Here is a 17,274-nt window from a genome sequence, read left to right as displayed (position 1 = left end):
TAGATTTATGAATATCGATATAAATCGATTTGTTGTTGTTTTGTGTGTGTGTGTGTGCGTGTGTGTTTGTGTGTGTGCGTGCAGTCCCAGTTGGCAGAGGAGATGGACAAAATGAGAGCTGAACTCGATCAGTTCAGAATGAGGGCGGAGCCAACACTGTCACGGTGAGACATACGAAGAGTCCTGATGTCAGAATATAACAAACAAGGTGGAATGTTTAAACCTTGTGTGTGTGTATGTGTGTGTGTGTGTCAGGTCTCATCTGGATGCCTCCTCAGATCTGCGTTACTCTCTTGGTTCTCTTGCTGAGTCTCAATCTGATTATCGCTCCACGAAAGTGATGCACCGAACAAGAAGAGGACGCATGGGGCTACGCCGAGACGAACAGAAGGTACACACACACAGACACACACACACACACACACACACACAGGGGATTTTATCTTGGTTCATCTACCATATAGGTCACTTTCTAGCCATATAAATACTGTCTGTAGCCAATCTGATGTTCTGGATAAACACTGTAAAAGTATTGGCACCCCTCTAATCCTGTCTATCATTACTGAATAGATAATATTTGGGTGTTAAACAAATCATACATGAGAAGTTGTGCTACCTTACACATGGGACGAGGGTTAAAGTGGTTTACGTTGTGGGAATACTGTTGCTAAGCAACTGGGAGATACAGACACTGTGCATAAGCTAGCTAAGGACTGAGGGAAGTTAGCTAACCGTTAGAGCTTTTATACTGACAATGCATAAATAACATAACAATAAGGAATATTGGAATATTTACTACAGATGTGTTGTAAATTGCTAAGAAAGTAGTTAGCATGCAGCTAATTCCTTTACACAGACAATCTAAAGACACAGTGACAGTGGACATGAGACAGAGCTTTACGAAATATCAATATTTACCTCAGATGTGTTGGTATAGTACTAAAAAAAGACTCTGTATGGCTAAAATTATGATTCGTATAACTAGCATGCAGCTAATTCTTTTACACAGTGTAAAGAAAAAGCATTAATGGCAATATGAACATTTACCTCAGATGGCTATAATTGTGATTTAGCTATCTAGCATGTAGCTAGCAAAGAAGGTAGAAAGTCAACAGTCCCAATGTGTGTGTGTGTGTGTGTGTGTGTGCGTGAGACAGAATTATCAGGTACATCAATGTTTCCCTCAGATGTGTTGATAAATTACGAAGAAAATATGCCATACAACTAAACTCAATTTAACTGTAATTATACTTAGCACTGATCGCTAACACAATTTCCAAGTGTTCCTCCACGTTAAGGAAGGTCAGTGTCTGAGCTATCAGATTTTTTCGACTATACTTTATTTTAGGCGCACTATATTTTTTTTACTTTATTGGTGCACTCATAGAACACTGCCTGAGTGTAAGTGTAAGGTTTAAATACGGTATAATAAACATCTCCACGCTGCTTTAGGCGAAGTCTCTGGGCGAACATGAGTGGCGCTCGCAGCAGCTCGGCGTGTTGGGCTCGCACCCGTTCGAGAGCGATACCGAGATGTCAGACATCGACGATGACGATCGGGAGACTTTGTTCAGCTCGATGGATTTGCTCTCGCCCAGCGGACATTCAGACGCTCAGACCCTCGCCATGATGCTGCAGGAACAACTCGACGCTATCAACAAAGAGATACGGTCAGACTTCAGCCAACACTCCATCATTCTTCACTGTACGATGTGTTCTGATTGGCTTAGAGATGTTCGGATGATGACATACAGAGCAGTTTATCTCAGGTGTTAAGTAGCGGATGTGGGAGGTCCCGGAGTGATGCGATTTTACGGTTCAGTGAATAGCTAACATTAGCTAGCTAGGTCTTTCGTATTGTCGAGGTAAAAGATGTAAACGCTGTTCAAAAGTTAGCAGTTAGTTTTTTTCTTTACAAAAGACCATAGCCTTGGTTTTCTGTTTCTTCATGTTTTCAAAGTGAGCTGATTTTTTTTTTACTTCCCTTACGCTATTGGTTAAATTCAGAGTCTTGGACAAAACTTGCTTAATTATTTCAGTTTATAATTTTTTTTAAAAAACCAAAAGAACATAGCCTTGCTTTCCTTACATTTCCAAAGTTCAGGAATTAACTGCTAGCATGAGTGAATTTCCTTTAAATAAAAATTTGCCTGGTGAAAAAAAATTGTTCACTTGAATTTGAAACGCAAAAACGGAGTTCGTTACTGGTAGCAGTTCATTTTGCTTTACGCTTTGAGGCGTGACAGTCAATAGAAAAATAAAAGAGGGCGGGGCTGTAAGTATTTTTCAGGAAAAAAATGGAGGAAGTCGTAATTATTAAGCAGCTTTTCCACATTCGAAAAGATATTTTTTTCCCCTACATTAACTACAAGCTTCAGAAACTCGAAGGATGCAATCTGATTGGCTGTGTCACTGGATTGAAAACATTTACAGAATCCTGTCTTTAAAAGTTATTATAGTTTTGTTTGAAACAGTTAATGGCAATTAAATATGATTTATTTATTTATTTATTTATTTATTTTCGCGTTATCAGTTTAAATGGCTTTAAACTGCACCGTGTTATTAAAAAAAAATACTTTCTAGAAAATGCCAGAAGTCTGGCTTCGCCGAATCCCTGTGTTCCTTCCAAAATCACATCACACCAGGAACCACCTGATTTTGAACATACAGTACGTCCAAGTGGTTAAAATGGTGGGAATACTGTTGCTAAGCAACTGGGAAATACAGAACCGGTGTCTAAGATAGCTAAATCCTGAAGGAATTGATCTAGCTTAGCATGTAGCCATTAAGTCTTTTTTATGGACAATGAAAAGACAAAGTTACAGCAGAAATGAGACAGAACTATCAGGAGCATCAAACTTTACCTCGGATGTGTTGGAAGATTGCTAATTAAAGATTCCATATGGCTAAAATTATGATTTAGCTAGATAGCATACAGCCATTATGAACTATCAGGAATGTAAACATTTCCCTCAGATAAGTTAGTAGAATAAAATACAATATGATTTAGCTAGCAACAAAATCATCAAGCAAGTCAAAAGTGCTCTGTGTGTGTGTGTGTGTGTGTGTGTGTGTGTGTGTGTGTGTGTCCAGGCTGATTCAGGAGGAGAAGGAGTGTACGGAGCAGAGGGCGGAGGAGATTGAACACCGTGTAGCCAGTGTGAGTTTAGAGGGCTTGAATCTGGCGCGTTCGCTCATCACCGCCTCAGCTACAGCGTCATCGCTCGCATCATCATCACCACCCAGCGGGCACTCGTCCCCCAAACACACACCCCGCAGCCCCGCCCGGGACATGGAGCGCATGGGGGTCATGACACTGGTACACACACACACACACACACAGAGAGAGAGAGAGAGAGAGAGAAAACAGACTGCTTCCTCATGTCCTTCCTCTTGTTTGTCTTATTTGTTTTTTTTTCTTCTCCTCTTCTCCTTTTATTTTTCTTCTTCTTTCTCTTTTTTTTCCTCTCATGCTATTTCTGTTTCTATTTCTTCTTCTTTTACATTTTTCTTTCTCTCCTTTGTCTTATTATTTTGGCTTCCTGATGTCATTCATGTCATTATTTCACAGCCAATCAGAGCTTTCCATTTAAACGACATAGTTATTAAAGGGACATAGAGCACACACCACCACACGGCACACCGGTAATCTACAAAAATGCTAAAAACAAAAGCCCTGAGAGAAAAATTAATAGTAAAGCCCTATTTAGACAGGATTAGTTTTACATGTAGTTATGAAATTAATGAAATTAATGGGTAATGAAATTATTACCGGAGTATCTCTGGGATTTTAGTCGCGTCTCAATTCATCCTGTCAGTCGTTTTTATGGGCTGCGCGTACACGTGTCTGGAAAGATGACAGTGTATTTTCCCTTCTATAAAATGAGCAGTAGAAATAATTCCAGTTTATTTATATATATATATATCCTGTCTGATTTGACATGTTGGTAAAGATTATGTGATATAAAGTGAGATTAATTCTTATATTTCTGTTCTCTCTGTGTTCCAGCCCAGTGACCTGAGGAAACACCGGAGAAAGGTACTGCTTTATTTCCCAGCATGCACCACCTGCTCTGCTCTAATCTACTGTGTATTTATAGTCTGTGTGTGTGTTTTCTGTGTGTGTGTATGAGAGAGATCTATATGTGTGTGTCAAGAAGAAAGGTGGTGCTTTTTTCCCTCTATTTCCCACCATGCCCTTTCTCCTCCTCTATCTGCCATGATATGCTGAGTATTTATGGTGAGAACTGTGAACATTGTGTGTGTGTGTGTGTGTGTGTGTGTGTGTGTGTGTGTGTGTGTGTGTGTGTGTGTGTGTGTGTGTGTGTGTACCAGATCGCAGCCGTGGACGAGGACGGCAGAGAGGACAAAGCCACCATAAAGTGTGAGACGTCTCCTCCTCCAACGCCTCGTCAAGTCCGCATGACACACACACTGCCTGCTTCCTCTCACAACGACGCACGGTGTGTGTCTTTCACACACACACACACACACACTTTTCCACAAGAAATGTTGTATACAGCACCACTAAAGTAGAGTTTCATAATAATGGTTAAAATGTTAAAACCAGATCAAATATTAGGAATTATAAACTAAGGGAACTGGAAAATAGGAACTAAGGGAATTGGATACTAGAATCCAAGGGTACTTGGTACTAAAGGAACTAGAAACTAAGAGAACTGTAACTTAATTGAGAACTAGAAGGTAAGGGAACTATGAAACTAAGGGAAGTGTGAACTAAGAGAACTGAGAACGAGGAACTAGGTGCTAAGGGAACTAGGGACAAAGAGAACTGTGAAGAAAGGGAATCAATAACTATAAACTAAGGGGACAAGGAAACTAATAAAACTAAGTTTTAAAGAAACTAGCAACTAAGAGAACTAGTAACTAAGGAAATGGGAACTATAAATTAAGGGGTCCAAGAAGTAAAGGAACTAGAAGCTAAGGGACCAGGATGCTAAGGGAACTAGGAACTAAGTGAACCTGGATTAGGGAACCAGGAACTAAGATGACTGGGAACTATAAACTAAAAGGACCAGGAAACTAATGGAACTAGGAACAAAGGAAACTGTAAAAGAGTAAATAAGGAAATTTGGTACTATAAACCACAGGAACTAGGAACTAAGGGGACTGGCAACTAAGAGGAGTAGGAACTAAGAGAACTTTGATATAAGGAAATTGGGAACTAGTAACTAAAATGACTAGAACCCAGAGGAACTAAAAAACTAAAAGGAACTGAAGGAACATGGAACTGAGAACCAGGAACTAAGAAAACAGGGAATTGGGAAACAAGGGGACTAGGAAGAACTAAGAGAAATAGAGCTGGAAAATATGAGCTAAAGGAACTAAGAGAACTAGGAACAGAACCTTACATTTTTAAATTCCAGATTTATAATGTAATCTAATGTAATATTTTGATTTTATTTTGATATTATGTCAGTAATGTACATAAGTTTTGTGTTTTTGTTTTTTTTGTGTGTGTGTGTTATCTGTATGCACCTAGGGTCTGAGAGTAACGTAATTTCAATTCTCTGTATGTGCTGAACATGTGGCAGAATTGACAATAAAGCAGACAATAAGATAATAATAATATGTGTTAAGTAAGTGACTAAAAACCAAAGGAGTATTCTTTGCACTGACTTACCAGTCTAGTGGGACGTGTTGTGTTATTACAGGAAGATAATCCATGCCAGAGTGGTGTGATACGACCTGATATGAAGGACCCTGGTTTATAGGTAACATATGATTTTGTGTGCGTGTGCAGAGTCAGCGGTAACACGAACAGCATTATTGTTCACACACTCGCTGTGTATCTTATGTACATCCGAATCCAAGCGGCATACACTAGACGGCACATTAGAGCCAAAACATCCCTGTTCGCCAGGTTTCCAAGTTAATGTAAAATGTTTCGTGATTTTATGCTCAGCAGTGTTAAACACACTGATGTGTATCAAAAGTATTTACCAGAAGACTGGTACACAAAACAGACCTTTCGGTAGATTTGAAGGCAACATGGGAGATTTTCAAAATGTAAACACTAATAGGAAACTGGTTAGTGTTAGTAAGCTACTAAGTAATGGTCTAGAATAGTAAATAAGTATGCGATTTGTGACACAACATGAGTTTATTCAGTGGAGGTAGATAGATGGGGAACTTTGTCCATTTATTTTTTATTATATCTAGTGCAGTGTGTCAGGATGTATAAAATAGCACATATTAATTTAAACCTGGCTTGTCTGAATGTGACTCCCAGTAACAATTCAAAATATTAGCACACAAAAGCTGTCATTGATATTTCTAATATTAACTTGTAAAATAATTGAATGAAACAAAAGGAGATGTGAGTTTCCTTCACGACCCCATTTGTAAATCAAGCAACCACACATGGGGTCACAACCCCTAGTTTGGGAGCTCCTGAACTAACGGACACGACAGAGACAGAATAAGAGTGGGCATGATGATGACAAAACTCTAGGGGCTTGTAATAGTAATCTGTGTGTTGTGTGTGTTTGTGTAGTCTGGCCGCAGCGTTAGAGGCTGATGCAGCTCTGAGCAGTGTAGCCAGCAGTCAGGACTCGCTCCATAAACAACCGAAGAAGAAAGGCATCAAATCATCCATCGGCCGCTTGTTTGGCAAAAAAGAGAAAGGACGACTGGGACACATGGGAAAAGAGATGATGGGACCGGGACCAGGTACACCACACACACAAACACTAACACACAAATTTCCTGTTGTGTTGAATATTTTGTCTTTGACAAAAGAACACCAGCCAATCACACATCTTTATCTTATTATCACATTAGGTGTTTCAGATGTGGAGTTGCTTGCTCAGGAAATGGCTGTGGGGAAACTGGGCACTCAGGCCGAGAAAGACCGCCGCATAAAGAAGAAGTGAGTGTTTTAACTCTATGGAGTTATTACACGGATTAGTCATTAAGAGACCACAACAATTAAAAACTTGAGAAACTGTACAAATAGGAACTAGTAGAACAACTGAAAATGGCGGGACAGCGGGAAATAGGGTACATTGGTAACTGGGGGAGAGGGGAAACTAGAGGATATTGGGAATTTGAGGGAAGGTAAGAAATACTGGATCAGAGGAAACTAGGGGGACACCAAAGAATAGGGTCACTGGAAACTAGGGGGACAGTGGGAACTAGGAAGACACCAGCAACTAGTTGGCATTGGAAACTAAGAAAGCAGTGGAAACTAAGGACAGTGTGACATAGGGGGACAGTGCAAACTAGAAGGATACCAAACCTAGGGGGACACTGGGATCTAGGCGGACACTGGGAATTAGTGGTACACTTGTGATCCGATCACCCAGGATACACGTGATTGCTCACCTGTGAAATATTGCACCAAATTCCCAATGGCCCCTCGTTTCCAGTACTCCCCAGGTGGGAGCAGGGCCTGTGAGAACTAGGGGACTCTGGGGGAAACTGGGGGAAGTGGGAACCATGCGGACACCAGAATCTAGGCATGCAGTGGGAACTAATGGAATACTGGAAACTAAGGGGGACATTGGGAATTTGGCGGAATATTAGAAACTAAGTGGTCATTGGGAATTTGGTGGAATCCTGGAAACTATGGGGACATTGGGAATTAGGAAACACTGGAGACATGTGGATTTAGGCAGACACCAAAAACTAGGGGGACATCAGAAACTATAGGGGCACTAGGACCTGGTAGTATTCTGGAAACTTAGAGGACAGAGGGAACTAGTAGAATACTGGAAACTAAGGGGATGGTTGTAACTTATGGAATACTGGAAACTAGGGGGCGGAGGAGAGCTAAACTAGCAGAACTAGAAACAAGGGAACAGTGAAGACACACTGGAACAGGTAAACACTGGAAAAGTAGAAATTTGAGGCCACTGGGCACTATGGGATACTGGGAACTAGAGAACATTAAAAACTAGAAACTAGGCAAGTAGTGGGAACTAAGAATACACTAGAAACAAAGGAAACTGTGGACATGAGGAGAATACAAGGAACTAGGGGAACACTAAAATCAAACGTAATGCTGGGCTCTAGGGAACAGTGGATTCTAGCTTATTGCACCACTAGGGGCAGGGGAGCCTAGTGGACAATTACGGAACTGCAGGAATGATGGTCTAGGGGAACTATAGACCAGTCTTAGTATTAAATATTGCATAAAATACCACAAAAATGAGAACTGACACAGAGCAAAGTTGTGTTATAGCAACACGGCAATAACTTAGCGCTTTAGGTTGTAGGTTAGCCTAGAAACACAGATACAAGTGTGTTAGATTGTAATAACATCTACAGTGTGTTGTTCTGTCCACAGCAGGAGAACCGAGTGCTCGCTGTTCTGTGCACTGCTGCTGCATGTTAGCAATGTGTTTACTGTGTCCATGCTAATGACCTGACTTTCATTTTCTGCTTATTTTCCCATCATGATGTTTTTGTTGGACGACTGTTCTGTTTATTACTGCACACATTCATTTTGCATGCTGTATGAACACAGAATAGGTGTTATGAACGGGGCATCATGCACCCATTATTAACTCACATACTGGTTTTATGCTAATTCCACAATAGATTTTCAACAAGGAATTATAACCAAGATGATTTAACCTATCATCACTTAGCTAAATGAACTTTGCTAGTTTAGTTAGTAAAAATCAACTGCTAGTCTATGATAAGCCTGTTTACTCTAATGCTAGTTTATGTTTTAGCCTGTTTTACTATAATGCTTTTTTGTGTTTAACATGTTTAAGGTGAAGTAATGGGTTTCTGTGGATACTGTAATGAGAGATAATGAGTTAGCCAGTTTACTGATTGTGTTTTAGCGTATTTCTTTTGGTGCTAGCTTGTGTTTTAGCCTGTTTAATTTAATGCTAATTTTATGTAGCAGTTTGGTCAGTTTAACAAATATAGACATGGTTTTGGTTTACTATATTTCTAATTTATGTTTTGGCCAATTCACTGTAGCCTTAGCTTGGGATTTAGCCTGTTTATAATAATGCTAATTTGTTTATATTTCTTGCTCTTGCTTCCTATAATTCTAGTTCATTTTGTAGTCTATTTACAATATTTTTAATATGTTTGTGGCTTACCTTTTTCCTACATATACTTTATAATTACTTTAATGCTAGTTTATGTGTTAGCCTGTTTACTATAATTTTCATCTTTTAGCTATTTTTCTATTTCTAATTTTAGTTCGTGGTTTTAGCCAGGCTATTTTTTTTCTACCCTGCTTATTCTAATAATGTTTGTAGCTACGCTTTGGACACTATAAAATAAGTGTAAAATATTGATTTATTGTAAACAATTTACAGTGAAATATCACAGAGCCTAGAAACAATTGAGGGGTCATGTATTAGAATGAGCATGATGCCCTGGGTTATGAACATTAAATATAAACATATGAAGATACCTAAAATAACCAGGATTCAAACATAATGTGTTGTACATACAGTATGCTCAGTAACAAACTTTTAATTTTGTCTTCCATCACTCTCTCTTTATTTCTCTCTCTCTCTCTATTTCTCGTCTCCTCATCAGCGGGTAAGTTTGGTTTGCGTTGCTGAGACTTTGCTGCATTTTTCCAGTCTGTCTCGTGCTTGTGTGATGTGTGTGTTTATCTGCGAGGGCTCAGACCTGTTCTCTGTCCATCTGCCGTCCACACTTCCCCCCTACGCCCTACCGCCTTTTCTCTCACACGAATGTACATGTGACTCTTCCCTTCTGCAGTACTGTAGAAGATGCATCTCTGCCTGGAAACACTGAGTTTGTGTGGTTGTGTGTGTGTGTGTGTGTGGATGTGTGTGTGTTTAAAACTAAACAGCCTGCCATGCTGAGGCCTTCCTCCTGATGTGTGTATCAGTGTGCATCGTGTGCTGGATTGCAATAACCAGGTGCCATCTCTGGTTATGGATCGTCAGCTCTTCGGATTCCGTTACATTTCTTATTTTTGTGTGTATGTTATTTGTCATAACTCGCTCTCTCCCTCCCTCCAGCATCAGCTTGTTCGGAGGAAACAAAACACTCATTACATGACACACTCGAACTGAACATTTCATATCAGACATGTAAAGATAAGGACCGGGTCACGGCACCATCTCTCTTGAATACAACTTTAAAGGGGCTTTATTAACTAAATGACTTATGATTTATAGGTGACAAATGTCAGTGGTCAAAGTAATTAATTAAAGTTTTGTTCAGCTGATCGCAAACTTGATCATCTGAAATCATCACAGCAGTTTAGCAGATTTTCGTCATGCACTTCACAGAGAACATGGCAGGGCAATTTACTGGTACAGCTGAGAGCAATTTTATTGTTATTTTTAAAAAAGTCACCTTGCAAAAGTCCACGCAGAATCGCTCTATCGCATCAGGCTTGGGTACAAGTATAAGGGGGCCACCTCCAGTTAATTCCATTATTTTCCCCAATTCTTCCTGAATACTAATAATAATTTACCCCCCGGATACTAAGCGGAACTCAGTATGTCTGCGCTGGAGCTTGGATACCCAGAGACCCTGGTCTGCAGAAATTCCTTCCAGAATCTTCCCCATTTCCCACATTCTCAACAGACCTGTTCAGTCCCTGCTCCAGCCCTCATGAGATTAGTTGTGGAACCCTGGGGATAAGAGGGAAGAAAAGAGAGAGAGGTTAGAAGAGGTGTGGGTTTTTGAGTAGGGCTGCACACGAGTCATGTCGCCAACATACCCCGGATCAGCTGGACCACATAGAGGTGCCATTGGCTGTGACTTCGTCTGTCATGGAGCAGGCACAGATGGGGCCTCAGCTGTAGAAACAGCAGTGCAGAGTGTCCATTGATCTACAAACGTAGACAGGTGGTCTGGACCCACTGACACCTCTCTCTTTCTCTTTTTCTGTTTACCCTATGATGTATTCAAGTGTCCTTACTTTGCACTGCAAACAATTTTTACATTACTAATTCATCTTCTGAGGAACATCCAGCACCTCCACTTAATCACTGTCCATTCAGTGTTGACTTTCTGTCAGTGCTCTCTAATGTTCCAATTAGTGGGACAGTTGGACAAAAATGTTAAACGAGCTAACAGTTTAGCTCAGGGGACACTAGCAAGGCAACAAACCCTGTAGTTACTATACTACCTATCATCATAAGACATTCACATAAACTCTGATTTCTGTGTAGGTCCTAGCAGTTAGCATGGTTGTCCTAATTGCTTCTTTTCATGCCTTGCTAGCTTCCATTTTTTTTTAGCATTTTTGCCCAACCTCTTTAAATTACTGTATCTTAATGCCTGTTGTTTGTTAGCCAAGTGCCTGCAGGTTGCCTTGACTGTTTCCCTTTCTCATTTTCTCAAAGTTTTCTCATTTTGCTAATTCTTTGGTCGCATAATCAGATTTTTAGCTGCAGTGTTTACTGAATTTTAGCATTTTAGAGTTTACTAATAGTCAAAGATGCCAGATTGCTAACAAATGGTTAGCAGGACACAAACAGCATATTTACAATGTTTATTAGCATTGGCATGAACAATGATCAAAATTCCTGTATGTAAAGTCTAATAGTGGGACATCTGCTTCTCTTTTTGTTCATTTTTGGTCATTCAGATTTCAGGGGTGGTGTTTGTTGAGTTTTAGCATTTAGAGATTTTATGGTATTTTTTAGACATGAATGAATGGTTAGCTAACATGCTAACATCACTAGCAAGGTATAAAATCATATAGTTTCATGGTGCTAATAAATAACACTGTAATGTTAACTACTTAGCTAAGTGTTTTGTCAGTTTTCGTGTGTTGTTACCCACACATTTGCATTTTTTTTCCAAACTATCCCTGTAAAGTACTTTAACTCTGCCTGCTGTTTGTTTGTTAGCTAAGTGCCTGCAGATTTTCCAGTCAGCTTCCTCTTTCCAAATTTGCCCCATGATTATCATTTCACTAACTCTTGTGTTGGATAATCAAATTTTAAGGGTGGTGTTTGCTTCATCATGCAGAGGTTTTATGAAGGTGATAATGGAGTATAATGGTTTATTTTCAATAATTACACAGCATTTTTCTTGCTAATTTTATTGCCATGGTGTCAGCAAGTGGAGACACCAGAGACAGGAGCTGAGCTCAAAATTTTCATATGAGATTCTCAGAGTGGCTTTTTAAAAAATATAAAAATACATTTAAAAAATATAATCTGATGATAACGCTCAAAAAGCTTGCTGACATCAGGAAATAACAAGGGAGGCGGAAATGAGAATCAGCACAAGCTGAAATGGAGTCTGATATCAGCATGTTAGTACAGTGGTATTATCTCACTTATAACATGCCTGGGCTTTGTTTATTTTGGAAAAAAAAACTGTGCAGACCTTTCATGTGAAACAGTAATGAATTTACTGGTTGCACAATTGCACTATTTGTCCATATAGTACACAATAATAGAAGGGATTTATTTATAATCGCACTCTCCGGTGTCAGCCAGATGAGGATGGGTTCCCTTTTTAGTCTAGTTCCTCTCAAGGTTTCTTCCTCATATTCTCTCAGGGAATGTTTCCTCACCACCATCACCTCTGGCTCATTCATGAGGGATAAATTATCGTATTAAAAATTTATATCTGGAATGTATTAATTTCTGTAAAGCTGCTTTGTGACAATGTCCATTGTTAAAAGCATTTAACTCTAAACAAATTTGTTCAGTCTTTATTAACTGCCCAGATTAAGTCTTGTGATATTTTGGACATAATTGTCAATATCGGAATACTGTATCTCCTCAATACAATGATTGAGAAATACACATTTATTATAGTTAGACTGATTAGGGGGCCAAGCACTAAAACGAGTTGTGCAGACCAAACCACAGGTTGTACTCAGGCATTCCCACTACTCATGTTTTGCCCGCTATGTCAAGAATCATTACTCCTAGAGATTGAATTCTTTTTTCCCCTCTAATTCCTTGGCTTACTGTAAACAAATTCAGACCATTTAGCTTTCCCTACTTAGATTTTGAGCTAAATGCATAAAATGCGAAAGGTATATATATAAAACATGGCCACCATCAGCCAATCAGCGTTAAGTTTGTTTATAGATTGCACTTGTGAGGTTTCTTATATTTGAGAAGAACTTTCTTTCATGAACACAGTTTTAATAAATAGTTGCATAGTAAGATGTGTGACAGCCTTGTGATTGATGAGGGTGTGCTTATGTAAACTGTACCCAAGGTTAGCTCCGCCCAATTAACATAGATCAGGGAGAAACTGCAGTAAAGTTCCAGGAGAGATTGTACTACAGATTGTGTAGCAACATCCACCTCATTAGAAACATATCATGGGTTTAGGAAAAGTTCTGGACGGTAGAGATAGCAATGTTTTCTTCCTTCTCTCGTGATTAATATATATTCCGAGAAATAGGAGCAGAAAAGCAGTGGGAGGTTATCATGCCTTGGAAAAGAGCAAGAAGCATTTAGAAATAAAGAGACATCTCAAGGCTCAGAAGGAATGTGTGTTTATTCTTATCAGAGGACATGAAAGCAGGGAAGGGCTGGTTGCTAATGATAACAGAGATAAATAATCTCTTTGTTTGTCCATTTGAGTGCAGATGAAGTCTTCTCACTCTTTCACCTACTTTCTCCCTCTCTCCCTCCCTCCCCCCTCCCCCTTTTGTCTGTTTGTCTCTTCTCTCTAGGCATGAGTTGCTGGAGGAGGCGAGGAGGAAAGGATTGCCTTTCGCGCAGTGGGATGGTCCTACTGTTGTTGCATGGCTGGAGGTAAGTGCTTCCCTCATAAACCTCATGCTGCTGTAAATGGTTTTCCACAACATGGACTCTGGCTTTGTTCCAATTCTGCTTTTAAAGTGCCCTCTTCAGAGCAAAATAACACTTTTATCAAATACTGAGTATAGATGGAGGAGTCTGAGGAGAAAAACACAATGAAATCTGAACACAATCAAATGTTATGGTTTTAAATTAAATAAGAATGGAGTGATGCCTTTTGAAATCTACACTGAAGCTGCCTTATTCCCTTATCTAGGCTCCCCTTGGACCTTTTAAGGTTTGTTCTAATATTTTGTCAGCTTGATTGATGACAGTGGCACTGGGGGCAGGAACTGTGTTCTGGTTGGTTACAGTGGCACTGGGAATGGGAACTGAATCTGATTGGTTACAGTGGCTTTGGGGATGAGAACTACTATCTGATTGGTAACATGGCAGTGAGGACAGAAAGTGCAGTCTGATTGATAGCTGTAAACTGTTTGACTGCTAATAGTAGCGTATAGGCAGAAACTAAAGTCCATTTGGTTACAGTGATGCTTTGGGCAGTAACTGTGATCCGATTATTATTGGTGCTACTGGGGGCAGGAACTGAGATCTGATTGGTTACACTGGCATATGGGACAGTGTGTTGTGGACAGGAAGTGCAAACTGATTGGTTACAGTGGCTTTGGGGATGAATTGTGAACTGATAGTTTGGGGACGGGAACTGTGACCTGTCTGACTACTAAGCTTAGCTTAGGGGTGGGAACTAAATTCTTGCTGGTTACAGTGATGCTTTGGGCTGAAACTGTAGTCTGATTGGTTACATCCTCCCAGCATCGAGGATGGGTATTAAGGTCTTATTGGTTACAGCAGTATTTGGGATGGGCACTGAGATCTGATTGATTACAGCAGCATTGGGAATGGGTACTGAGGTCTGATTGATTACTGTGGAATTGGGCACTGAGGTCTGATTGGTTACAGTGGTATTGGGGCGGGCACTGAGGTCTGATTGGTTACAGCGGCATTGGGGATGGGCACTGAGGTCTGATTGGTTACAGTGGCATTGGGGACGGGCACTGAGGTCTGATTGGTTATAGTGGCATTGGGTGCAGGCACTGAGGTCTGATTGGTTACAGTGGCATTGGGGATGGGCACTGAGGTCTGATTGGTTACAGTGGCATTGGGGATGGGCGCTGAGGTCTGATTGGTTACGGTGGCATTGGGGATGGGCACTGAGGTCTGATTGGTTACAGTGGCATTGGAGACAGGCACTGAGGTCTGATTGGTTACAGTGGCATTGGGGATGGGCGCTGAGGTCTGATTGGTTACAGTGGCATTGGGGACGGGCACTGAGGTCTGATTGGTTACAGTGGCATTGGGGACGGGCACTGAGGTCTGATTGGTTATAGTGGCATTGGGGCGGGCACTGAGGTCTGATTGGTTATAGTGGCATTGGGGCGGGCACTGAGGTCTGATTGGTTATAGTGGCATTAGGGATGGGCACTGAGGTCTGATTGGTTACAGTGGCATTGGGCACTGAGGTCTGATTGGTTACAGTGGTATTGGGGCGGGCACTGAGGTCTGATTGGTTACAGTGGTATTGGGGCGGGCACTGAGGTCTGATTGGTTACAGTGGCATTGGGGACAGGCACTGAGGTCTGATTGGCTACAGTGGCATTGGGTGCGGGCACTGAGGTCTGATTGGTTACAGCGGCATTGGGGATGGGCGCTGAAGTCTGATTGGTTACAGTGGCATTGGGCACTAAGGTCTGATTGGTTAAAGTGGCATTGGGGATGGGCTCTGAGGTCTGATTGGTTACAGTGGCATTGGGCACTAAGGTCTGATTGGTTACAGTGGCATTGGGGCGGGCACTGAGGTCTGATTGGTTACAGTGGCATTGGGCACTAAGGTCTGATTGGTTAAAGTGGCATTGGGGATGGGCTCTGAGGTCTAATTGGTTAAAGTGGCATTGGTTGCAGGCACTGAGGTCTGATTGGTTACAGTGGCATTGGGGATAGGTACTGAGGTCTGATTGGTTATAGTGGCATTGGGGATGGGCACTGAGGTCTGATTGGTTACAGTGGCATTGGGGATGGGCACTGAGGTCTGATTGGTTACAGTGGCATTGGGGACAGGCACTGAGGTCTGATTGGTTACAGTGGCATTGGGTGCGGGCACTGAGGTCTAATTGGTTAAAGTGGCATTGGTTGCAGGCACTGAGGTCTGATTGGTTACAGTGGCATTGGGGACAGGCATTGAGGTCTGATTGGTTACGGTGGCATTGGGGATGGGCACTGAGGTCTGATTGGTTACAGTGGCATTGGGGATGGGCACTGAGGTCTGATTGGTTACAGTGGCATTGGGGACAGGCACTGAGGTCTGATTGGTTACAGTGGCATTGGGGATGGGCGCTGAGGTCTGATTGGTTACAGTGGCATTGGGGACAGGCACTGAGGTCTGATTGGTTACAGTGGCATTGGGGGTGGGCACTGAGGTCTGATTGGTTACAGTGGCATTGGGGACAGGCACTGAGGTCTGATTGGCTACAGTGGCATTGGGGACAGGCACTGAGATCTAATTGGTTACAGTGGCATTGGGGATGGGCACTGAGGTCTGATTGGTTACAGTGGCATTGGGGATGGGCACTGAGGTCTGATTGGTTACAGTGGCATTGGGGACAGGCACTGAGGTCTGATTGGTTACAGTGGCATTGGGGATGGGCGCTGAGGTCTGATTGGTTACAGTGGCATTGGGGACAGGCACTGAGGTCTGATTGGTTACAGTGGCATTGGGGGTGGGCACTGAGGTCTGATTGGTTACAGTGGCATTGGGGACAGGCACTGAGGTCTGATTGGCTACAGTGGCATTGGGGACAGGCACTGAGATCTAATTGGTTACAGTGGCATTGGGGATGGGCACTGAGGTCTGATTGGTTACAGTGGCATTGGGGATGGGCACTGAGGTCTGATTGGTTACAGTTGCATTGGAGACAGGCATTGAGGTCTGATTGGTTACAGTGGCATTGGGGATGGGCACTGAGGTCTGATTGGTTACAGTGGCATTGGGGATGGGCGCTGAGGTCTGATTGGTTACAGTGGCATTGGGGACAGGCATTGAGGTCTGATTGGTTACAGTGGCATTGGGGATGGGCGCTGAGGTCTGATTGGTTACAGTGGCATTGGGGACAGGCATTGAGGTCTGATTGGTTACAGTTGCATTGGAGACAGGCATTGAGGTCTGATTGGTTACAGTGGCATTGGGGATGGGCGCTGAGGTCTGATTGGTTATAGTGGCATTGGGGACAGGCATTGAGGTCTGATTGGTTACAGTGGCATTGGGGATGGGTACTGAGGTCTGATTGGTTACAGTGGCATTGGGGACAGGCACTGAGGTCTGATTGGTTACAGTGGCATTGGGGATGGGTACTGAGGTCTGATTGGTTACAGTGGCATTGGGGACGGGTACTGAGGTCTGATTGGTTACAGTGGCATTGGGGACGGGTACTGAGGTCTGATTGGTTACAGTGGCATTGGGGACGGGTACTGAGGTCTGATTGGTTACAGTGGCATTGGGGAC

General features: G+C 41.9%; 1 protein-coding gene across 4 annotated transcripts in view; it reads left to right on the top strand.

Moving 5' to 3' along the window:
- ppfia2 (PTPRF interacting protein alpha 2) overlaps window positions 1-17,274 on the top strand; it is a 132,582-nt gene that overhangs the window by 93,953 nt on the left and 21,355 nt on the right. For all 4 annotated transcript variants that reach the window (XM_053241618.1, XM_053241619.1, XM_053241621.1 and 1 more), the window contains 9 exons: window positions 85-164; window positions 256-391; window positions 1,453-1,670; window positions 3,094-3,319; window positions 4,010-4,039; window positions 4,336-4,463; window positions 6,518-6,693; window positions 6,805-6,892; window positions 13,631-13,712. In XM_053241618.1, the coding sequence (XP_053097593.1) occupies window positions 85-164; window positions 256-391; window positions 1,453-1,670; window positions 3,094-3,319; window positions 4,010-4,039; window positions 4,336-4,463; window positions 6,518-6,693; window positions 6,805-6,892; window positions 13,631-13,712 (1,164 nt within the window). The remainder of the gene's footprint in view (window positions 1-84; window positions 165-255; window positions 392-1,452; window positions 1,671-3,093; window positions 3,320-4,009; window positions 4,040-4,335; window positions 4,464-6,517; window positions 6,694-6,804; window positions 6,893-13,630; window positions 13,713-17,274) is intronic.

This window comes from Pangasianodon hypophthalmus, chromosome 18, assembly GCF_027358585.1.
Source record: "Pangasianodon hypophthalmus isolate fPanHyp1 chromosome 18, fPanHyp1.pri, whole genome shotgun sequence".
Taxonomy (NCBI): Eukaryota; Metazoa; Chordata; class Actinopteri; order Siluriformes; family Pangasiidae; genus Pangasianodon; species Pangasianodon hypophthalmus.
This window is presented reverse-complemented; position numbering and strand designations above follow the sequence as displayed.